The 25088-nt window shown below is 49.3% G+C and overlaps 1 protein-coding gene across 3 annotated transcripts; it reads right to left on the bottom strand.

The window, feature by feature from the left end:
* Positions 1-847: 847 nt before the first annotated feature.
* MGAT3 (beta-1,4-mannosyl-glycoprotein 4-beta-N-acetylglucosaminyltransferase) lies at positions 848-24045 on the bottom strand. Of its 3 annotated transcripts, none has more exons than XM_071551799.1 (2): positions 24030-24045; positions 848-6494 (listed from the first exon to the last, which is right to left on the bottom strand). In XM_071551799.1, the coding sequence occupies exon 2, from the start codon at positions 6491-6493 to the stop codon at positions 4985-4987; it is 1509 nt and encodes a 502-aa protein (XP_071407900.1). In that variant the 5' UTR covers position 6494; positions 24030-24045; the 3' UTR covers positions 848-4984. The 3 variants fall into 3 exon arrangements, with proteins under 3 accessions (XP_071407900.1, XP_071407899.1, XP_071407898.1); XM_071551798.1 differs by lacking the exon at positions 24030-24045 and adding an exon at positions 23088-23339; XM_071551797.1 differs by lacking the exon at positions 24030-24045 and adding an exon at positions 7555-7638.
* Between the last annotated feature and the right edge of the window lie 1043 nt (positions 24046-25088).

Below are 25088 nucleotides of genomic sequence, written 5' to 3'. Positions count from 1 at the left end.
AAATACAGTGATTGCTAAGCATGCTAAAAATTCTTGTAGAAAATCTTGTTAATTTTGAGTAGCATGTTTCTTTCAGGCCCTTTCAGCAATGCACAACACAAGCCTCTAGTTTGGTAAGAGACCCTTCCATATGAGAAGAATTGAAAACATTAGGCTGATGTGAAAGATAGAAAGAAGAGGGGAATGCACTGGAGCTAATGATTATGAGTAAACTAACCTCTGATGTTTACAGTCACAATCTCTCAATGGAATCAGGAATGAACCTGAAGTCTAAGATATTTAAAAAGGTAGAGAAAGCTGTAGATGGCATATGAGCTTGCAAAAGGCCTTTGCAAAGGCCCTGCAGAGGTCAAATGCTTAGGAGGAGTCAGAGCAGGACCAGGCTTTGATACAAAGCAATGGGAACAGTCAAAACTACGTTAGACAGGTTTAAAAATAAACTAAAACAAGGAGGTCATGTGCCAGAGAGGCATTTCTGCAATTGGGAGGTTTAATTTGGGTCTCTGGGGTTTCCAGCATATTACCTGTAATAATGGATGCATCCAAGGGAGCAAAAGGTGGTGTCAAAATACCATTTCATGAGCAGGTGATGTTGGTTCCTGCATCCACCAGCTCTTCTGAGAGCCACTTAGCACCCATCATTCCCCACTCTTGTGTCTTTACATGTTTATACTCACTTAACATGCATCTGACCTGGGTCCACAAAATCAAATTCCAGCTGGGCTCCCCCTCAATCTCCCTTTTTAGGAACAGTGTCCTGCTAACATAGAGAGTTCCCCCACAACATTTTCCAGGAGCCCCACCACTCGGCAATCAGAAAAAAAAAAGTGTCACACACGTATTTCCATACTTTGTAAATTTTTTTTATTTTTATTATTATCTCCTCCTTTTAAGCATCCCTTTAAGGGTGAAATGAAATCCAACCATTTACAGAGAAAATGATTTCAGAATGTACATTTGATTTATCCTTACAAAAAGTTCATTATAACTTGCTGTTTATAAATTACAGAGTGGAAAGGAGATTTGCAGATGCTCTTATTTTTTCTCTTTTTCTTTTTTGGCAAGTCCACACATTCTTTTTCTAATGCAGGGTGTTCTGGAGCCACTCCAGGGGCAACACCACCAGTAGGTCCAGGTGGACCCCAAGCTTGGAAGTGCTGCTGGAGCACCTCCAGAATGATACTGCATCATCATCCTCACAGGAAGGAAAAAACAGTGGTTCAAGTTCTTAGTCTCAGAGTATTTCAGATCCCTTCTTAATCCATTATCTGTAGTCCTCAAAGCTTTAAAATGACAGTGTATTGCATTAGAAACAGGTCTTCTTTGTTGGTGCTGGATCTGAGCCCTTCCTGTCACCCCCTTACCCTCCAGCTCTCCTTCTCTTCCTTCTCTTTCCATAATATGAGTGAGTTTGTCCAATGCCTCAGAAATCAGAAAGGAGATGCTTGGGAGGGTAGGGAGAACACAATAATGGAGGGATACAGGACCCATTCTTTCACTCACTTCCCTCCTTTCTCACCAAGAGTAGAGGCCAGTGAAGCCAGGACAAGCCATTCCTTCCCTCTTCACCACCAGTGTTCACTATTGAACCAGGAGTGACTCTGGACATGTGTCTTCACAGTGCAGAGGCATAGCAGCCATGGAGATTGTTTGGCAGGAGCTGGGAGAGGATGTTGAAGAGGGGAGTAGACACTACCAGCCCACAAGGAAACACCAGGGTAGGGAGAGGGGAATTAATACCTTCCCTCCTTCCATCATGACTCATGTTACCTGAAGGCCACAAGGCTTCCTTGTTTACCTGTCACAGAGACACAAAGAGCAGGCTGGCCTGAGCAGCACAACAGCAAACACCTCAGCAGGACACAGGATCAGAGAAAGCAACAGCAAGAATGGGCTTGAGCATGTCATCCTTCATACCAACTGCATAGGCACAAAATCACCCTTTCTTGGGTTCTGTCACTTGGGCATGGCATTACACACACACAGGCAAAGATGTCTAACCTGCCCTACTCCCCCTGCTTTAGCAAAGTCAGATGCTGTAGGTCCACCATGTCCTTCCCTTCACCTGGGGGAGAAGAGGAAGATGAGTTCTCCAGTCTAAAGCCATGCATGGGCACACAATCCCTTTTTTGGGTGGGAAGCACAAACAAAGAAAACAGAAGACGGGCAAACAGGAAAAAATGCATGGCTTTAGTGTGCCACCCACTGCTTCACCTACTACCTGGCCTTCCTTTGCATCAGTTTGAAGGTAGAAACATTTTGGGAAAGAAAAAGCACAAGGCTGAAGAGGACTGCAGGGAAAGGCTGGCGATGCATTCCCTTCCTTCACCATAAGTTTGGTTCCAGAGAGACATCAGGCTGCACTGCTCATGGCTGCACAACCCACAGACATCAGGCTCTGGAGGTCTTATCCCAGCACCAGCCCAGTGGCAGGACAGGGTTTTTGGTCCTTCTCAAACATCAGAACCTGATTCAACTAAGATGAAGGAGTCTGAACGCTCACCTCAGAGTTCAGCAGTCAGAAACAAAGATCTAATAGAAACCTGCCTCTTGCTTTGCTCATCTCACCACCTCACACACCCACATGCTTCTGGGTTCCCTCCTGTGGTGGTTGTCTGGGGGGTGGCTGTCTCCATGCACTGGTGCAGAGGTCCCAGCACAGCCGTAAAGGCAAGGCTGAACAGAGGGCAAGCCACCACCTTGGAAAATTACTGTGCAAAAGTCCGCTTACTAGTGCCTGTTCCTCCAGCGATAAGAAGGGAGATTTTTAATGACAAGCATTCTAGCTCCCAAAGGATAATGAACATAGGGTTAGCCAGACAAATTAGACATAAACATTGACTGGTTTGGCCTTAAATCAAAAAAAGTTTAAACAGTTCTTGAGAAAAAGAAACTAAAAAGAATGCATTTCATCTGTAAAGCCCCTTCCTCCCACCACAACAGAAGTCTGGTTTAAATTTAATTTCCTAAGAGTAAGGAAGTGAGTAAGCCCAGAAGAGCCCCAGCACTGCTATTCCAGCAGGATCTTCTTCTCCAGTCCAAGGGGCAGAAGGAGAGGCAAATCAAAGAGAGAAGAGGAGAATGATAGAGCAAATAATGGAGGCTAGAAGGCAACAGGCTGTATTTCAGGAATAGGATATGCAGGAACTACAGCTATGGGCTTATCTGAAACTCCCAAGAGACAAGGGCCATAACTCAACACTGAAAATGTGATTTGCAGAGCACTAAAAATCCCCCGAGATGGCCATGCACGGGAAGGGCTGGTATCAGAAGAGAGGCTGCTCCCACTGTGGAAGATAATGAGGTGCAGCCTCAGCACACAGGCACTTTAGCCCCTGCTTCGTGGGACTCTGGTAGTGCCAAAGCACCCATGCAAAGACTGACTTGTCTTTCTCTTCTGTCTACAGGAAAGCCTGGTGCTGGCCTTGTGTTATCATCACTGAGATAAGGCAAAGCCAAAGGTCCAAGAGCAGATCTCAGGCTTCCTCCTATGAGTGAAAATGACAAATAGCTTCCTCCTTCCATACTTTTCTGCTACTGAACCCCATAAGCTAACACACCTGCTTTCCTCCTGCTGTCCCTGGGGAACGCATATTCCCCTTTTGCTACAACCTCAGTGCTACGGTTTTTATCTTGCTCAACACAGGCTCCTTCTTTCTCAGCTGGGTCCCCATTTCTCTATAACCTTTCTGCACCCACAACCTGCTTGGCACCAGGACCCCATGACTGTGACAAGAGTCCCTCCTGCTGCAACAAGAAGTCTGGACTTAGAAGAGCCACACCTTCCCTTCAGGGGAAGCACTCTGCCTAGCAAAGTTTCTCTCTCCACACAGTTCCCAAAGGGGCTTCTCTGCCTGTGGGAAAGACACAACTGATGTGAGAACAGCAATTAAAAAAAAAAAAAGAAAAACAGTAACAAAAAAGAGGTTTCTTCAGTTCTTCTAAGCAGGCATTATGGCACACAAGATGTGGAAGGAGCTAAGATGAACTGCATCTCAATTTGATCAGAAAAATACCCACGTGCATACCAAACCCATGCATGTTAGCACTCATGCACATAGGAAACCATGCACTTGCAAACATACACTCCCACCATCTGGCTGACTTCCCTGAAACTTACCCCAGCCCTAAGAGAAGCACATACTGCAGGGAAGATGCTTCAGCTTCTATGGGACAATCCAGTGCAGTGTCATGGGGGCAGAGATGGGAAATGAATGAAAAAACCAAAAACAAACAAAAAAGAAACCAGCTTTCTCAGTTTCCCTTCTGACTACTCCAGGACTGGTAGAGCATTGGGGCAAAATACAGCCCAAGACAGATTCATGAAGTGTGTGAAGGGGGCTGCATCCTGGGGAAGACACCTTAGAAACAAAGGATTTGCCTTCCTCAAATAATCTTTGAATATAGAGGTAAGAAATGCATACTGAGATGCTTCCACACATTCACCCATCGAAAAAATGCAGTAACACACATCAGGCATGACCACTCACATCACTTTGTGTCTGCTGACTCACACACTCACTGAATAGCCCAGGCTTGCATCTGTGCTTGCTCCAATCCACAAAAGATGAGGGTGGATAGGAACAGCTGCCCTCTCTCCCCATGGTACCCTCCCAGGCTTCCTCAGAGGAAAATCTGCCAGCTGGCTGCAGAGATTCTCTTCAGGCAGCAGGAGAGGTTCAGAAGATGGAATCAAGTCTTTATGCTACTGCCAGAGTAGGTCCCCAACATCTCTCCTCCTACTGCCCAGGTCTCCCTTCATGTGACCGAGGAATTCAGGTTCCCAGCCATCACCCTGGGATGAAGGGGAAAATATCAGGGAGGGAGGGAGGGCAGAGACCCCAGAGAAGTGGCACACTCTGCCCACAAACAAAGGAAACAAAAGAAAGAAACAAAAGAAAGAAATGGAACAGTGGAAAACATCAGACTCTTTCCCTTTGTTGTGAAGTTCTCATTTCCCACATGAGCCTGAACCTTGGTGGCCTCACCCAGCACCCTCTGATTTTTGGTAGGGGTTCTCCAACAAGTAGCGGAACCGCTGGTAGTTCTTGAGCAGGTACTTGGGAGCGTACATCTGCTCCTTGGGGTCAGCAGGGGGATACTCCTGCGTAGTACCATCGAACCAGCCACCAGTACGGATCAGCTCCCGGATATAATTGAGGTCTCGTTTGTCCTCATAGTCACCCCAGCGGGGGAAGTCGCCATTCTGGGCTGACACCAGTTTGAAGTAGATCCCCTCTGGGGTGAAACACCAGGAGCAGTGCCAGCCAGCAAAGTGGAGAGGGCTGCCCAGTGACCACTGCACCAGGATGTGTCCTGTGCTGTTCTCATACTGTCGAAAACCAGGCATGGTGTAGTACTCGCGGCGTCGCAAACGTATCCCGTCGGTAGCATAGACAGCCTGAAGCATCCCCATGGTGCAGCCTGAGACCACCTCCAAGGTGCCTGGCTGCTTCCAGAAGAAGCCATAGAGTGACTTGCGCATGTGAAAGGCGAAAGGCTCTGTCCAGCCATCATAGAGCTTGAGGAAGAGCACGCCGTCGCGGGCCGGGATCTCATCAGCATCATCAATGATGAAGACATCATCTGGGCGCAAGTTGTGGAGGCGAGAGATGCCATCCCGGGTGAGAAACGTACGTAGGTAGTCATCAGCAATCCAGCCATCCTGGCGGCCACCAGGGGGAAAGTGGTCCAGAAAGACATAGAGCACCTTGTGGCGGATGTAGTCAAAGGAACCATTGAGGAGCATCTCGCGGAACTTGAGGGGCCGCGGCTCTCCATAAGCTGTGAAGTTTGACTCACAGACCACAAAAGCATCCACCACATCTCCCAGCTCATGGAAGCGGACATCCAGCAGGTCAAACTCATGGTTGACGTTGATAGCGTTGATGACCCGCCGTGGGATCTCCCGTGGCACGAGGCGGTCCTTGGTGGGCAGGTTGGAGTACTGGACCACAGTTGGGACACCGCAGCTGGGGCCATGCCAGCCTGGCAAGCACACACACTCCACCCACTTGCGCCGCTTGGCTCCGCTGGTGCTCAGTGGCTTGCGAGCTGGCCGCCCCGAGGCCACACTATCTGCTCGCTCCTCCAGCCGACCTCCCACAGGTGGCTTCTCCAACACCTTGGTGCCTGGTTTAAAGCAAACACCACCGGCTTTGGTACGGACAAAGTATTCTGTTGTGTCTTCTGGCAGCATGAACTCAACCTTGTGCAGCTCTTCGCTGGCTCTGCTGGGAGGCAGGGGCTGGAGCAAGGGTGAATGAGAGTACAGGGGTGTGCGGAGGAACTCTGAACCTCCTGGCTCAGGGCTGACCTGAGGTGTGACAGGGGCATTGTTCCAGAAGAAGCTGGAGACGAGGTTGGGACTAAGTGAAGCCAGTTCCCTGGGGAAGGTGACATAGGAAAGGGCCTTGAGGAAGTGCAAGAAGGAGATGAGGCAGAGACCAGCCATGCAGAGAGTCAGAAAGAGCTTATGGCGTCTCATCTTCATCCTGTGGAAGAGCCATGAAAAGGAAAGTCACATTTAATAGTTACTGAAGTGCAAAAAGTTTACTATTGTTAGAAAAACAGGTTTGGGATGGCAGAAAGCTGGTCCAAACTCAGCATGCATCTCAGAGACTCAAATCCAAGAAGCACTCCCCCCACCCCCTGCCATCTTCAGTGGGCCTTTTGCCTCAGCTGGCTTACACCAAGCTGAACCTCTGCTACATCAGCCACAGTCTCATAAATCCACAAAGACAAGAAAAGCACTGGCAATGGGGTAGAAAGACGAGAAATCCAGAATAACAGGAATTCATGATCCAGTGAACTCACCGCAGTTGGCAGATTTGTTCTCAATTCGTTGATGGAAACAAACTAAATGCAGATCTCCTCAGACCCATGCATCACCAGAGGGGTGGGGGAAAATGGAGAGAGAGCAGGAAGAGTGGGAGTAGGGGAGGGCATGGTTGAAACATGACCATTTTAAGAGAGACAGTTCTTAAGGACCAAGACCATTAAATCAGACTGCCAGAGACAGCCTACACTCCCCATATCTTTTCAGTGTTTACTCAACACACGCCCTAAAAAATATCACCTTTGTTCCTAGGAAATGCTACCCAAGTTCACACAGGGAACAGGGAAACAAAAATAAGATTAAGATCCTGTCACATTTACTCTTCTACATCCTTCTCAAGTCCATTGTACCTCCAAATGTTGCCCCTTGTTTTTCATTTGCTGTGGACCAAATGCTGAGGTTTTTTGCATCTGGATTCAAGGTGACTAAAATAAACACCTCGCTGTCTCTGCTGGTAATACTGTGCCATCATGATGGATCCATGTCAGGCCAGGAAGAAGCCAGCCATGCAGAGCCCTTCCCTCCACACACCATGAAATATTGCCTTCATCCTCTCCTACACCACCCTCCCCTTCTCCAGCACAAGCAAGGAATGCAAAGCTACTGTCAGGCAGAGAAGTGATTGAAGACTACAGTCCAGAAAAAGGACATTAAAAAAAAAGGAAAAACTAATCCCATACAATGCTCCATCAAGGAAAAGGAGAAAAGGTGCTTACCATCTGCTCTTTGGGGAAATGAGAGCTGGAGCAAAGCTAAACGTAGGAACAAGATCATCCAAAAGCCCTTTGCAATGCACAGGCTGTCCTTTGCTCCCCGGAACACAAAACCCTCCAAGCAGTGATAGGCAAAGAGACAGAGATCCCTGTGCATGCGCTGTCCTGGTGCAATCTCCCTTTTCAGGGCCAAAGTTCCTGAGGGGCACCACACACCATCACTTATAAAGCTTCCACGTGGCATGCAGTGGTGCCAGCAATGCCTTCACAGGAAGCAATCTCTGCTCCTGGGGGCAACAGGGAAGCTGCCGCACACCCTCAGCCCCACAGGGTTGTCCTGCTCGCCTGCCCAAGGGCTCCTCAAGGCTGACACACGGTCAGGTTGTGGGAGCAGAGGGAAGAAGCACTAAGCCCACACCCAGCGCTTCAGAGGGTATTAAGACACAAAGCACATTTACTGATTAACTAGAGGAGAATGTAATACTGAAGTGAAAAGGCATAAAGCATTTAGACAAATAGCAACCACCCAAAGGAAAACTTATCTGGCTCTCCACAGATGGCTCCAACAGAGACTTTGGTAGATGGACTGTCCACAGTTGTACCCCACAGCTGAGTGACAAGCATTTTTGGACACTTCGAACTCTTTTTAGTGAGAGCCACCATTCACTGACACCATCTCCAGTGCTGGGGTGGAAGGGCAAGAAGTCCCATGTCCAGCTCTGACTGCAAGTCTAAAGCTGGTGGTAAAGTTACGGCATGGTCACAGAAGGGGAAAAATGAAAAGAAAAATAAACAAGGAAATAAAAGAGAAAGAGAGCTTAATTCTATTGGTTAATGGTTTTGATATACTATGACACAGCACAGGTCAGTGGCAGGGCAGGGTGCTGGCTCTGTGCACCTCCAGGAGACCATCACTTCAGGCAGGCAGGAAATGGTGGCTGTCCTCAGGGGACTGCACCAGGGCAGGTCCTCACCTCTGGCACCCACCCACCACAGCTCCACAGCCTGACCTCACACACCTGGTCATGACCCAGCTGGTGGGAGGTCACCTTTCTGGTGACCCAGTCATGAAAGGAATGGATATTCTCCAGCTGAAAACCATAAAGAATCACCTTGAAGCTTGCTGTCAAGCTTTCTTCATGGGGGCAAAACATGAGGCTGCTGAATGCCCCAAGAGCATCTCCTCATATCCAGGATTTTTTTTCTTTTGTTTAAGTCTCTGTTAATGTCTTGCAGAAGCAGCAAGATCATCTTGAAGGTAGAAAAGTATTCAGTGCATTTTCCTTGCATGTCACCAGTTTTTGCTGTGTAATGAAGCATGGGGAAGAGAGGGGCACTAGAAGCCCCCTAGAAAACACTAAATGAGCAGTGACAGGCTGTCAGGAGAAAGTGTCTGCCACTGCAAATGAGTGCAGCTTTCTCTGGTCAGCTGTCCTGTGTCTTCTCCAAGGCATTACTTCCAGACGTCAGGTTGGTCTCTCAGACACTGAAACCCGGGCAAGAAGAACAGCTGACCTGCTCCAATACAGCAGTCCCAACAGCTGCCAGGTAATGCTGGTTTTGCTCCAGGACACAAAAATGCAGGGTAGTCAGCTTCCTCTGGGCCAGGTGCTGAAGGAACCACACGAGGCACATCTTCTCAGATGGCTGTGATGCTCTGCATGCTACAGTAAACTCCTAGACAAAAAGCCATAACTCTTGACATTCAACAAACTGCTCCACTTTCTGAGATGTAGTGCACCGTGTCAACGTAGCAGGACACATGGTTTTAGGAAGCAAAGCATATTTTCCTCACTTGACATTTGCATACATCAGTATGTCAGGCTCAGCACACAGCTCTGCAGCTTTTCACCCACTGGCACAAGGAGCCCCGGGCACAGCTGCGCTGCCTCCCCACCATGATTGCCTTCTGTGCTTCGGAGAGCTGGGCTGGTGTGCACACCCCTCCCCTGCAGCTCTGCCGTACCCTCTGCTGTTCCACTGCTGACACATCCCAGGAGGCAATTCCCACTGCTCAATTAGCTTTGTTAGGGAGTGGGAACACACACACTTCCCCTGAAAGGGAGGAAGCAAAGAAGCAAGGTGTGTCCTCTTCAAAATCTCTTCCCTGGGAACCATCTTCATTCTCACATGCCAAGGATTCCTCTGCCAGGGAGTGGAGAACACTCATGCACCTCTAGGTGAGTCAAGACACATAATATCATCAGTCATGTATCCCTTCCCTTATCCTCTGATCAGCCCTGCAATGAAAGATGTGTCTGAGTAGTAGCTAGTCAGAGACAAAGCCCAGCAGGGAAGGTGTTAATACCCACCCTCACCAAAACGTTTACATGTGGTGGAAATGAGAAAGGAGGTACCAGTCGGGGACACATCTCTGTTTGTCATAAAGGATCCCAGCTGCTCTAACACAAAGCAGCCATCAGTTACTGGGAACACAGAAAACAGCAAGAAGAGATATTTCCCTTCTGACAATTTTGAGTGAGGAGGCGCTAAAAAAAGTCAACTTGATCTCTGGGAGTGATCAAGTTGCTGTCAAGTTAAAAACTGCAGTAAGAAAAGCTTTAATGTTCAAGTAGCAGAAAAGCCAGAAGGACTATGGACATGCAGCTCCATTAATAGAAAGCTCTATAGGGAACACAGTTATAAACCACTTCAGCAACACTCAGTCCTGGCAAGACAATCTGAAAGCTTCTTTTTGTAAGGGAACCCTTTGATATTTCCTTGCTTGAAGTTCTGTCTCAACCATGTAGGTGAAGGGCTTTCAGAGAAGGAGGAAAGTTAGAGGTGGTATGCACAAGACTTATCCCCAGGCACCTGTTAGCATTTTACTTTGCCATTATATCAAGTAACCAGTTGATTTATATCATCCTGAAATCATATACTTATTTTTCAGGAAGCGAGAGAGAAAGATATGCACCAGTAAGTACTGGCAGTTCACCAGTCCTAACGTTCACTTCTAGAGAACACTGGCAACAGGCCACTAGGAAGCCACTGGATGCATGCTATCCCACCTCCATCCCATAGGACAGGGAATGCAAGACTCCTTAGACCTCTCCTGTGGTTACAGGAGAAAAGCTACTGTGGAGAACAAGTCAGAGCAGAAGCTTTTGTTTTACCCCAATACCAAAATGCTCATCTCCTCTGCCTAAAGTTATCCCATAACACCCATGCAGTAACATATTTGCACATTACTCAAACTTCAACACAAAGCAACAATTCAAATTAGAATCACTTTCACATGGCAGATTAAAATCCAGTATGACTTCCATTCCCCACTCCACACCGAGGGCCCAACTCTCTCTCTGCTCCAGCTAGAGACAAATGGGACAAACTCCACAATTCTGAAGTACTAGATCTACCTGCCATCCCCAGTGAACAGAATCACAACAAGCATCAGAGCCACAGTACCTCTAAACACTCTTAAAATACCAAATTACTTCTGTTCTGCAAACACCCACCGAAGGAGAAACTATAAAGTTATTATTTGTCTACAACCAAAACAAGCTTGGGGACAACCGGACTGTGCTTTGCTTAAGGGTAGGAAGATAAGGTTATCATACAACAGCAGGAAAAGTGGAGAGAAGCAGGATGTTCCAGAAGGTAGCTGGGTCTCAGTATTTCTGTCACGTGAAGGATGCTGAGTTGTTTTCAGGGACACCAAGCTACAAGGACGTCAGCAGGAAGTTCTGACAGAGTCACAGCACAAGGTAGTTTGAGTGTAAGCAGGTCTGTATCGGCTTCCCTCCACATTTCAAGGACGGAATACAACATTCTCACACGACCTTCATCAAGAGCTGCTGCCCACAGCACTAATGCAAAACAGCAATGCCTCACGCTCCATGCTTCCTTTGCAGCTTCGAGGCAACTGACCACAAGGTGCCACTGACTTGCTGCCAGCCCAAACACCTGGAGCAAGCCATCCAACAAAGCCTGACCTCATCTGGATAGCAATTAGGGGAGAGTGAGGCTCTGTCCAGAGAACCTTCCTACATTTCCACAGGGAAGTGAGAAGAGATGCAAGGTAACCACTCAACAGTGTGCCACTAACACCCAGAGTTAACCATTAACTTGGTCTCAGCAAGCCAGGAAGAAAATTATTGAATTAAAAAAAAATAAAAAAAGAAAAAAGAAACAACTAAAGGGTGAATCTGCACAAGACTAAGGTGAGGTTGGCCAGGAAAGGGTAACAGCACAGCACAAACGTATTACCTTCCCCTTCCCAGGGAAGGCAGACACATTATGTACAAGTCAACCACAAGCCTCCATATTGCACACAACACTTTGCTAGGTCTCAACAGACCAGCAGCATCTAAAGCCAAAAAACAAACGAACCAGGTGTCTCTTCTATGCTTTCTTCTACGAAACCCAAGTGCTCCATATTGTAGTTACTATCTGCTGCATACAGAAAGTAAGGTGGATGCAACACAAAGCCTCCAGCTTTTTAAGTAAGAGGCTGCTCACCTCTTCAGCTCTGGAAGCACAGTACCTTTGGACTCCACATCTTCCATGGGCTTTCATTGTTTCAACTGTTCTTTCAAGTGTCTTGTCCTGCTTGTCAGTGGTCTAAGCCCTGGTTATTTTAGATGCCACACCTCCAGTCACAGCAAGACAGCTGCACACTGTGGGACAAAGCAGCTCTTAACCCTCTGCACAGAACACACAGGACCTGGAGATAAAGTGGTCTTTGTTCACAGGATTTTGGCTCAAGACTGATCTTCCAGAAGTCAGAAGAATAGGTCTACATCTGAGCACCTTCAGAGTCCATTATAAAACCCTCCACTCGAAGAGACTGTTCCTACTGTAGCTACCATAATACTAATAGCAGCATAATTATATAATTCTCCAACCCCCAGTTTAAAAGAAGATCTTCTCAGAGAAGACTAGAAAACACAAGTGAAATCCAGTAATGGCCTACAAGACACCAATTTAATTTTATTCAAGAAGTACTTGAACATCACAAGGGTACAGTACTGCATACTAAGGAAAATTAAGCTGGATTTCTAACTCCGCTGAAATCTATCAAATATTCTTCTCTGTATCCTTCAGTTGTACTGGGCTTCCTTGTAGGTGATCTCCTCTCTCCAGCTAAATCCAGTCTCACCATAGGAACTTCCATGGCTTCAGAGATGCTTCTGCACACTCTAATCCTTCAGATGCTCTCAGAAGCCAGTTTTCAATCCTTAGCACCAGTAGTCTAACCACTCTTTCTGCTAAAGGAAAAGTAGCACTTCTCTCCTTCACTTATGCCTGATACTCCGGAAGGGCTATTCCTCAACCCTGCTTACTGCCTCCTCCAAACATCTGGTTCCATGAAGTCTGCTGTGATGGCCCTGGAGATTGCATCACTGCTTGGCTCCACTGGTTGGGTCTCTCAGGACAGCAGAGGGTAAGCTGAGGCATTGCTCATTGCAGTCAGCAATGCACACACACCAAGGATGAGAGGCCCTTTCCCCCAGCCAAATACAGCATCGCTCCTGCTCACTGCTTCCAGAGCACAGTGGTCACAGTAGCACAAAATAGAGTTGGCTAGTTTTTTTCCTATTGATTCTGGTATCTTATAGGAAAGGATTACTCCAACATGAAAAATAGGAAAGAAAAAAGGGACAGAACTACACACAAAAGCAACTCATGTCCTTAGATACACCACGGGGTAATCAAAGAATTATGCAAGACCTCCCAGCTAGTCTTGGTGCCTTGCAGAGAGGGACAGGACAAAGCCATGTTGTCCCAGGATAAAAGAAAGCCATGCTTTCAGAGACCACAAATGAGGCATGTGGCAACACAGGATGTTTTTTCAGGGATTCTCTCCCCTCACTCACCACCTTCACAGTTCACCCATCCCTCAGCTGTCAGTTGTATGAATTCAAGTTGTCAATCATATGAGAGTCTGTTTTTACAGCCAAATCAGCAGCAGATCTAACTGGGTTAAAAATAAACTTCAAGAAAATGCCTAGATATGGGAACAAGCTGCTGACCAGCAGAAACTTCCTAAATTATTTCACCAGTTCACTTCTCATAAAAACTGTGGTATCATGTAGATACATCCTCAGACATTCAAAGTTACAGAACTTTAGGCACCATTCACCTAAGCAGATCTCCAACAAGGCCCCCATTCAAACACCATGAAGTCACTAACTCCTCCCAGCAGCACCAGGGAAGGAGCACATCTCAAGGAGGGAACTGGAAGAACCAGAAGCAGGTTTCAATGCAGATCCTGGCAGGCACTCCATGCATGACAAGCAAGTGGAATACAAGTCACAAATCCTGAGAACAGCTCCAAGATGAACAGTCCAGATGACCCTCAGAGCTGAGGGTCCATGGATGAAGAGCATGTTGCAGACATGCAGACATCGCATGTAAACCTTGTGCAAACGAAAGCAGGAAGAGTCCTTGGGTCCAGTAACAGCCCAAGGGAGATGCAGGCTGAACAGCCCAGAGGAAGGTGAGGTGGGTGCCCTACAGGCCCAGAGCAAGACAGTTAAAGGAGGAAGGAGACAACAAGCACTTGATGCCATGGTGATGGGTAAAGTGCACAGACCCACGAAGGCAGGCAGCGACAACATTGCCTCCAGCTATTTTTGAAGCCCGTGGCAGTTGTTTGTGCATCCCCAGGATAAAAGCTCTCCAAGATGGATTGAGGAGGGGTGTAATTAAATCCTGGAAGACAATAAATAGAGGCCACGGAATAGCAGCAAGATCCCAGTGGCCACAGAGAAGAGCTGGCCCTCCATTCCCACCCTCTTTTCTCCCCCATCCATCACCAGCTACTTGGGGTTTGGCAGGGCACTCACTTTCCCACAGTAGCCCATCTATTACTGTTTGGAAGAGCACTCTCAGCCTCTTCCTTCCCCTCCTCCCCTCCTTTCAGGCCACAGGGGTCCTGCTTGCCAGCCCCCAGATCCCCCTCTTCTCTGAATGTCTGGTGACCAGCCAATCCCATGCAAAGAGTATTAACCCCTCTTCACCAAGAACAGCCAGAGAAACCTGACTCCACGCTGAGAGGTTTCTCTAGGGTGTCTCTCCCTCCTTCTCTCCTCCCCTTCCCCAGCCCCTCCTTGTCATTCTCTTGCCTTTCCCCTCCTCTTTCCTTTAATTTCTCAAGAACTAGCTCCAGCACAGAGAGTGTCACATCTTCCTGAGAATGTTACATGAGCCCATGGGAATTTTTCTTGGACCATGAACAGACCCTTATTTATTTGTCTCTTCTGCTTTTATTCTTCATTTCCTCTTTCAAGACTTAGGCAAGACCTCGACACAGTGCTGCCTGGATCCCCTGCTGCCACTTCACTTTGTTACTATTTTTGTAAAGAAAGTGCTGATAGGCAGAGAGCCCTTCGATGCCTTGCCCCAAGGCAGGAGTAAGTCAGCCCAGACTCCCACCTCTGGGGTGGACACAGGGCATGAGCTCAGGGGCTCTGCAGAGCACCTCAGGCTCTGGCTTGCAGAGACAACCCCCTGCTTACGTTATCCTTCTGACTGCAGCATCACAGCCCCTCGGATTAAATCCACACAAATCAATTCTGCAGTAACAGCTCTATGCCGGTAACAGGCATATGGTACCATGGAAAGGGGCAGCTTCCCAGAATGAAATCAAAAGCCTCCTAATGCACTTAACTCAGGGTCACATAAATCTCTCTTCTGCCTCCCACAGATGACTGGATCTTGTTTACAGGCATTGCAGCAGGCCTGGGTCTCAACAATATGTTTACTACTTCCACACAAACATTCCCTTTCATTAAGCAAAGCTGTACCCGGATCTCCAGATTAAATCAAGCAAAAGAACTGGGAGCAGGTTTGTGGGGAAAGAAGGAAAACCAAGTCTTCATCAGTGAAATCAAATGGCATCCTGGACATCATACAGATTTGGGCACCATTTGCCTTCACATTCTTCCCTTAGATTGCCCTACTTCTTGAGAAGGATGAGGAAGAATTTTGCATTTAGCCAGTTGCCAACATCCCTGACAAGAGGTAAAACATTCAATGAAAGAATGGGTTTTGTTTCATCCTGAAGAACCCAAGAACAAGGCTAGGGCAAGGTGGGACAGCATAGCTTGTCCTGGGAGCATCTAGGGTTTGCCTGGCCAGCTCTTCCCCAAATGCAAAAGCCACAAACATACAGTTAAAAATGGGGAAGCTGAGCATTTCTGCTCAACTGTACAGCAGTTTACTGCCACTATCACTTGATTACAGGCCAAGTTTCTTTCCTTCTCCACCCTCAGCCCTTTTCCTCCCCTTTCAGGTCTTCAGTAACACAAACATTTATATTGAACTGTGTTCCTGAGAAGTCAGCTGCCAGACAGATCAAAAAGGAAGGAGAGGAGAAAGACAAAACTAACACGTAAGCATGCCATGAAAATGGGTAATGAACAAGAAAGATGTGGAGCAGAGGTAGGGAAGCCATGGTCATGTTGAAATCTACAGGACAGGCAGGGCAGGAGCAGGACAGCTCATCTGCATGGTACAGCAACCTGCCAGAGTGAGGCAGAGGAACAAAGAGCATTAGGCTCATACATAGCAAAGTTAGGTGCTCAGTCCACCCAGCTCATCTTCATGATGCTCTGCTGCTGCAAGAGCCTGAAACAAACTGCCCCAATCTCCCTCAGCCCTCAATTGGTTTCTCTTCAGGGTTTAATCACTGAGAAGTGATGGGAATTGCAGCTGCACAGTTTGCTGCTCAACCAGCTGATCTATCAAGTACTCAGGCTCTGATGATCTCTTGTAAAGTCCAACGGACCGTGTCATACCAAATCTAAAAAAACACTTTGGCAAGACAAGATGGGCCTTCAAAAGCAAAAAAAAATGCTTTCAAGCATCTGAATATTTCAGAGAATAGTCCCAAAGATCCCTGCCCCAGATGCACAGCACAGAACGGTAATTGAGTCAGGGACTAAATCCAAGCACAAGCTTCATTGTCTCCAGCTTGACACAGTCTCTTGGCTGCAAAGACAAGGCTCTGAAGTCAGGAATCTCTCACAGAGTCCCAAGCCATGGAGATGCTCAGCAGTATCACACACCTGAGTGATGCAGGAACCAGAACTGGATTTGCAGGGCAGTTCAGCTGCACGTGCAAATAAACATGACAGAAAGGAAACCCACAGCACTTCCTTATCCCTAAGTGATAGACTCTGGATGCCTGACAAACTCCCCTTCCCTCCCCCCAGGCACTCACGGGAAGCGAGAAAACTGTTCCAGAGCACAACTGCACTATAAATAATTCAAGAAACTTCTAAATTATGTAAAAGCAATCCCATCGTCCCCCTGGCCAAGCTGAATTCAGGTGTGGTCAACCCTTCCTCCAAAAGTTGCTGCTAGATGAGGATTCTGAGGCCACAGAGGCTCTGTGCCAATCGCACATATCCGAGAGCACAGCAGCCACTTACTCCCAGCCAGGCCTGCACTGAACAACAGCACAACAGGAGGTATTTGGGGACACAGGGCCGACAGGGAAACAGCAGTTCCTTTAATCCACCTCTTCTCCAGAGACCTCACACGGCCCCAGGAGAAAATGTAGAAAATCATGTCGCCTTCAAGCAAGGCTGCTTGGTTGGTCTTGCCTCCATTGACTGGGTTAGCTGGTGAGACCTGCAGCTGAACAGCATTGGCACAGCAAGGTGGGGAGGACAGAACTGCTGGGGCAGGTGAGGAGAAAAAGGAACCAAAATCACTCTGGAGGCAGTAAAGAAGGAACGGGTTTTTGCTAGCAGCATTTAGGGAAAGCTGAGCTGAAAACAGAGAGAATCAGTCTATTCTTCTGCCCCACTCCCCTGCCATCAGGAGATACTGCCTCCCCGAATATCAGAGCTACCGAGGTTTGCCTTGGAAATGGGGTCATTAAGCAACAGCATACAGTTCATGCTGATCACTCCAGGGCACCGCTCTCATCGTTTACCCTGCCCTTTCCTCTGCCTCAGAGCCAGTCCTCACACTACAAGCTTCACAAAAACATGACTTCCTCGCACAGTGAGCAAAATCCACTCCCAGCACCTACACCAGCAAACCCTTCTTCCAAACCCCTACCTTTCCTGGCTGCTGCAGCCTCCAAGGTCTGTCCATGCCCAACATGCTCAGTCTGCACAGACCTCCATCCTTCTCTTTTTCCCAACTCTCCAGCTAGAGGTGATGGTGCCAGAGAAAGGAGAAACTGAAAGCACTACCATAGCCCTCTCTTCAGCCTCAGCACAACCAGCTTAAAATCTCAGGGCTCTGGCTTACCTTCCCCTTCTTTCTTAAAGGGCTCAGCATCTAGGAGAGAGACTCCCTTTCATGTTTCTTTGCCATGCTGTCTCTCTCACTTTCAGCTCAGTTCCAGTATCTGCATGCCAAAGCAGGGGATCCTAACAAAGATAAAGTCAGTGTAGCAGATACCTGTGCTTAGATCACAGGTTTCACAGTTGTGAAGCTGCTATGCAGCAGGTTTGATTTGCATTTGTCTTTTGGGTATGCTTCAAATCTGCTTGCTGCAGCTTTGCTACCATGCAAGACACATGCAGCAATAACCCAAGATAAAAATTACCCCAAAGGCCTTAAAGAGATCATGGCATTTGATTCTGCTCACTAACCCTAGCCCAACCTGTATGGATTTACACACAGAGGGAAAAATGACACTCCAAGGGAAAGGCAACAGGGAACTGGGATCATAGATTGGGCAGCAGATCAAGGAGGTGGTGATATCTATGGTGAAATGGGCTGCAGAATCCAAGCAGTGACTGGAATGTTATCGATAACCCCTAGCTCAGCACATATACCCAGCTGTTCTCTATAGTTCCCAAGACAGACAACAGCAAAGCAAGTCGGGGAAGTGTTGCACTCCAGTTACTGCTCTCCTGACAAACCCCTGCATTTACCACTGGGCATGGCACAGCCTTGCTCCATGCCTCAGTTTCCCTGTATGGAAAATGTCACAAACTTTTCTACTCCAAGTAAGGGCTTGCCTAATTAAAAGCAGCTTAATGGGTTGCTTTGAGGTCCTTGGAGAAAAAGCCTTTCATAAAAAGTGAGACACAGATGATCCTCAGAAAGAGCAAATGCATCCACAACCCTTCTTGCTCTGGTCTGCCACATCCACTTCTTTTCACCTCTTCTGCTGCTTGCAGCTTGTGCATCAAGGGCTGAAAAAGACTGCTGGCAAAGCTCAGTTTGGTCAGACCCCACAGCCATGGCTGATCCTTTATAAAAAGCCTATTTAGACACAGACCTGGGCACTCCCCTAGCTGGGGAAACAGCAAACTTTAACTTAGCTCATCAAGCTGCCTATTTAGTCAGGGGGGCTATCTCCATATGAAAGGCCCCTACAGCAGGCAGCTCAAGTAACTTTTGACCTCTTAAAGCAGGGAATAATCATTTCCAAAATGACAGCTCTAGAACAAGTCCTTGCTGTTCGTAAGGCAGCCAGTTCCCTTCATGTTGCTTCTTCCCTCAGCCCGCTTGATGAAAGCTCGAAGTGCAGTGCCACACATGCGCTTCACCTATCGTCTCTACCAGGCAAATTTCTGAGCACAGAAATACACCCACCCTGCTACAGGTGTTCAGAGCTTTGAAGAGCAGGAGGTACCTATTGTGCTTCAGAAAGAGCCTGGGGGAAGTAAAGGGTCTGCAGTGCAAGGAAAGCAAAGAAGTCAGATAAAAAAAGGTGAAGAAATTGTGTTTCTGCCTTTCTGAGAGCTGCTGAGTTCATTTCACACAGATACAGGCATGGAGTGCTCTTGTGCACTCTAAACCACTGCTCCAGCACATAGCATCTCAGCTCACCTCCCCCAGGAGAAGGGGGAACTCACCAGCACTGTGACCGCAACACTGCGCTGGCCCCCGGGACAAGCAGATAGTCCTTGGCACCTCACACAGCCCTCTTACTGTGTCACAGCCCTGACCTGCATAGGCCATTCCTTGCAGCCCACTCCTCTGACTACCAAAGCACCCCAAACCTGCCCCAGAGCTGCCCACAATTCCAGGCTTAGCCCCTCCATGCAGCTCCTTCATGGTTCCTCAAGGCAGCCTGCATCACTGACCCGACAGCACAGTCCACATATGCACTGCAGATGTCACCACCTTTCCAAGAACATCCAGAACGAGGAACAGCAGGCATTCCTCAGACATCCCTCCATGTCCCCTTGCACTGCACTGTTCCATATGCCTACCTTCCCCAAATTTCAGATCCCATTGTAATGATTCATTGTAGTGTCTTGACAACATGATGGCATTTCGCGCTAAGTGCAATGCAGCCTGACCTTTTGTGCGGGACTGATGGATCACAGTGACAGTAGGGAAAGAGGTGGGGACAACTACCCACACTTTACTACTTCTATAGTCAGGACTGATAACAGGAACCAGCCCCTTGAGGCACCTTTCACTGACCTAAAGACATGAAGACATCTCTTGTGCCAGTCAGTACACTCTCTGCTAGAGTTACTGTCTGCTGTACCAGTCTTTGTAAGCACCACCTCCTCCAGCTACATCCCACTGATTGGGTCACAGATTCCAACAATGTACAAAGGGCTCATTTTAGAGACACTAACCTTACCTAAAACCTAATCAGCCCTTAGGAATGAATGCTGGACCAGCTTGCCCTATCTGTCCATAACCAAACTCCCCTATTTCCTTCCTCCACCTTCATGATCCGATGCAGGGCTTGGGGGCGAGATGGGGGGGTCAATTTACAATAGCAGGTGCACATTAAAGATGCTATTCTCAAGACGAGGAAGCTCAGGCACAGCAAACTGAAAACTCAGCTACAAACCCTGCCATTAAACAGAGTTTATCTCTGCTTGCTGACAGGTCAAAGAAAGAGAGGGACATCAAGAAACTTGTGCATGTCCAGTGTGTGAAGGGCACCTCAGGACAGACAACAGCATCTACACACACACTGTCCTGAACAACTGCCATATGCATGATTGCTTACATACTCCACACTTATTGTAGGCAAAAACTCCACAAGAGTGTGTGTATTCCATGGCAAATGGACCATCAGGACCAGTGTGTATTGCTATGTTCATCCAGCAAACAGCCACCCACGTTTGTCACACAACTATCCCTTAAAAACATGCAATAAGCATGTTGCACCAAGCTGGCAGGCCACAGTGTCACACTGCACTTAACCAGTTGCGCGTGGGAGAAGGAGGAGGAAGGTAAACATAAGGCACATGGAAAAGGCATGAGCACACAAACCCCATCAGTATGCTCCTCAGGCAAACACACTGAGTGTATCTGGTAAAGGTTAAACGGGCTCTGTGATCACAGCACAGTCCCAGCAACCCTCCAGACCAGCTATCCATGTCTCATGTTGGGCACAAGTACTCTACCTAAGTTTACAATTGTGAGCATCCACTGAAGCCAACATCCATGCAAATACACACACTCCTTTCCACCCCATCTCCTTGATCTCCTTGCTAAGGCAACCCCTGTGTGCCTCACAGGCTACTCTCTTTTTCCAAACTTAACAGCACTTACAGGGACAGAGGGAGGCAGGTGGCAGATCAGCCCCTGAACCCAGTTTGGAAACGGTTCCTCACATTCTGGGCCCCTCTAATGGAGAGGAGCCCCAGCAGCACCTAGAACCAAAGGTATGCTAACCAAAAGCAGCAGCTAGGCCACCAAATCAGAAACTGGGCAAGAAAACACACCTGCAGCCAGCCAAAATCCCTCCCCTCTCCTAAGGATATTAATGCCCTGGATATGGTGATTATAAACAAGCTATGCAGAGTCCTCACAGGGAAGGAATGTTACACCTTCCAGTGGATTTCTTACCACTCCTGCAAAACTACCTGAGGGCATAGAGAAACTATAAATCTTCAAGGGACTTTTATGATATGCAGTAGAAGAGTCACAGCTTCACTTCTCTTCTGCAGTATGCAAAGGCTTTCATTCAATGCTTGTTTTATAATGGTACAGGGAGGCTGGAGGCTCCTCAGGACTACTCTTGTCCAACTCCAGCTTGGAGGACACATTCCCAGCACTGCCACTGAGGCTGAAAGAAGCACAGGTGCTACAGCTCTATTTAGGGGTGCTTGGAAACTGAAAGGCAGCTGGAGGGTAGGGACATCCATAGTTTTCCCTCCCCTCTGAGATGGGTCTCTGCACTCAGAGTAAAGCAATGAATGGTAGGTCCTGCTTGATTTCAGCTCTTCTCTGAGGAGTTGACAGCAACCAGGGTGCAGCAACAGGGACCTTCAAGTGCTTCTAAAATCACAGGCTCCAGTTGGACTCAACATGACTTCTGCAGGTGGGATTCACAGAGCAGGAGAGATACCCTTTGAGGAAGGGACCTGAAGAGTTCCTGATGACTCACACCTTACTAGGGTGAGGGACACAGCAGCAGCAGTAGGCAAGAATTTGAAATTCACTTTGCACAGGGCTGGGGGTTCCTGGTTAGCAGTGGTGCCAGCAAGTGTTTTCAAAGGCTTGAACTTCCCACTCAAGGGGAGGGATTTGGAGTTAACTGGAGGGCCATTCTGTGGGAGGGGAGTTGCTCAGCACCCACACTGTGGGCTGCAGACAAGGCAGGCTCGTTCCTGACCCAAGCTCTGTCCTACACTGGAAGGGAATGGTGCAAGACCCCAGCTTTAGTTCTGGGAAACAGGCACAGTTCTCACACAACTCTGGTGTGGCTCCCAGAAACGCAGGCTGTGGAAATCCCCAAGGGAAAACCATGGGCAGAGGCGCTGAGAGGAGCTCCTCTCCATCCCTTGCTGAGCTGTCTGAGGAAGTCTAGAGCTGCAGCAGATGCTGTGTTCCTCAACAACCTTGTCACACTCACTCAGGGCACAAAACTCTTGGAAGGACCAAGCCATGCCAGCCTGTGTCACTCCAGCAGGACATACAGCTATTTCTAGCCTACAAACTACCCAAGAGCCCTGCAAGAGTGTGGAGAACTTGGGTGCCTGAATCCCTTTGCAGCCAGCCCCCAACGGGGGGACTGTAGCCATCTGACATGCAGGCAGAGCAGGGCAGAGGGGACGTTTGGTGATGATATACATATATTTGCATGGATGTTTTCCCTCCCACGCACACACTCCTGTTACTCCTTCTCGCTTGCTGCAGGCTTGGCATGCATCCCCAGCCCGTGCCCTCCTCACAAGCCGAGCCCGGGCAGCAGATGGGCCTTCGCTGCAGTGCCCCGGACGGAGGGAGGGTGCCTCCATCCCCGGCGAGCCCTCCGCTGTGGGCAGGGGGTTGCCAGCATCACCTCCCTCCTCCCCACAGCCGATGCTCCCTAGCAGGGGATGCCGGGATTATGGTGGGGGGGAGGGGGGGGAAGCGTGGGGAGACGGGGGAAGAGAATAAAAAAATAGCACTAATATAAATAAATAAGGAGCGGGAAGGTGGGGGCTCGGTGGGGGAAGCCTCTCCGGCAACGCTCGCAGGGGATGACGCCCCACCCCCGGACCGAGGCACAACTTGCAGGTGGCGGCAGCAGCGGCGGGGGGCATGGACCGATGGGGGTGCCGCCGTCACTACCCTCAGCCCCGCCGCCCCGGGGCAGGCGGGTATGCGCTGACCCCGCCGCCGCCCTCAGCGCCGCCACCCCCCGCTCGCTCACTCACCCCCGGCCGGCGCGGTGTCGGTGCCCGCCGGGCCCCCGGCGGGGCGAGGCTGCCGCTCGCCCCCGGCCCGCCCGCCGCCCCCCGGCATGGCTCGGCGCCGGCCGCGGCGAGGCGAGAGGCGAGCCCGGAGCCCGCAGCCCCCCGCCGCCTTCCTCCGCCTTCTGCCTCTCCGCCGCGGAGCGGCCCGGCACCTCCTCCCGGCCGCGGGAAAGGATGCGATGCGCTGCGCTGCAGAGCCGCGGCGAGCGAAGCCCCGCCGGCAGCAGCGGGCAGGGCTGCAGCAGCCCCTTTTGTGCCGCCCTCCTCGCCTGTCTCCTCCCCCGGCGCGCCCGCCCGCCCCCCCGGGCCGCCGCCGCGGGCCGCCCGCCCCCCGGGGCACGGCCCCGCCGCCCCCCGCCTGCCCGCACAAAGGAACCCCTTGGATGGCGGACGGGGTGGGATGTACGCGGCAGGGCCCAGGGTGGTTTACTGAGCAGGCTGCGGTAGCGAGTGCAGGACCAGGCGGTGCCCTCGAAGGATGCTGCGGGGCCGAAGCAGAGCTGCCGTGCCGCCCGCAGCCCCATGGCAGAGCTGGCCCAGCAGCATCCCTGCCCGCGCCCCGGCGGGCGAGCGAGGGCAGGGGCGCTCGCTGTTTGGCGGGAGGGAGGCAAGGCGAGGTGGAGATGGATGAGCTGCCTTGCCCAGCGACATCAGGAAGTTTTGCTGTGGTGCCAGAAATAGAACCTGCGTCTGCTGACTCCCGATCGTGCGTCCCAACCGCAAAAGCTGCCTTTTCTTAATTCAACTTTTCCCTGCTGCCTTCCACACTGGGCCCATCTTTGGAAAGGAAAACAAAGCCAAGCCAAATCAAAACACCACCACCACTCCCGCCACAGCCCCACCTTCCCCCCGGCTGAACGGCACCGCTAACAAACATGCTGAAACACAAGCGTGGGACCTTACCCCTTGCGGCCAAGAGCGAGCAAAAGGTCGAGAGGAAGCTGAAACAGGGTACACCCTTCCTCGACATTTGATGGGAATTTAGGAAAATAGCACATTAAAAACAAAGCATTGGTGCCAACGCCTCTCCAACCTGCCATTTATCAGATGGGTGAGCTGTGCGGTTTGCTGGTGAGAAGGTGAGAAGTGGTCCTGTTGAACTGCCGCTGCCTGTTCTCTTGAGCAGCACTTGCAGCAACCCAACCAGGATGCACAAGAGTCTGCCCTACGGACTAATCTTCTGCCTGGTCAGCACCAGAGAGGGATTTCCTTGGAAGAGGGCTGCCCTAATTTTGAGCTTTTAGGCCAAGGTGGAGACTGCATTGGAGCTCAGGCAAAGAGACAGCATAATTGAAGGGGAATTTTCCCCGCTGCAAACTCAGCTAGAAGGATGAGTAAAGACAGCCAGAGGTCATCTGGATTCAGAAGTGCCTCAAGAGTGTTGTAGAAGTACTGAGGGAAAGGAATGAGGACGGGAAAGGAAGACAACAGTACAGCAAGGGAAGTTCTCACGATAGGAGGAAGATTGTTTTGTGACAGACAAAATACCACACCAGTGCAAGTCCTTGAGGACACTGAGAGGCTCCATCTCAATGACAGCAATAGCATATTGGTGGGAACCCACTGGCAAGACAACAGCATCCCCATTTCTGTGGATCCAGGATGAGGCTACTCACCAACAAGATTATGCTCTTCAAGATGGTCGTGGGTCTCTAGTAGAAAGCTGGGTTTAAAGAACCTTCAGCTCCTACATCCCCATGGAGAATTTAGCAGCTGTGAGTCAAGTTGCATTGAATCCATAAGTGCCTTTTTTTTTTTTTTCCATGAGAGGGCTGGCAGGTGACAGTATTAGTCTTGTGTGGGTGATTTTGGCTCTGGGAGTACAAATCCTGTTAGGGATGGGCAGCAATCACTGATTCATTTCCCCTAGCCAGTGAACACCCATCACAAAAGTGATAGTTGGCACTAACTACAAGAAACCATCCATGTTTTGGACCTCCTTCATTCATTAAACGTTATCCC

This window comes from Pithys albifrons, chromosome 3 (genome assembly GCF_047495875.1).
Source record: "Pithys albifrons albifrons isolate INPA30051 chromosome 3, PitAlb_v1, whole genome shotgun sequence".
Classification (NCBI taxonomy): Eukaryota; Metazoa; Chordata; class Aves; order Passeriformes; family Thamnophilidae; genus Pithys; species Pithys albifrons.
The sequence above is the reverse complement of the archived record's forward strand: the minus strand, read 5'-3'. Positions and strand labels throughout refer to the sequence as shown.

Coding starts and splice junctions, on each gene's coding strand:
- MGAT3 (XM_071551799.1), bottom strand. CDS start 6,493: ATGAAGATGAGACGCCATAAGCTCTTTCTGACTCTCTGCATGGCTGGT.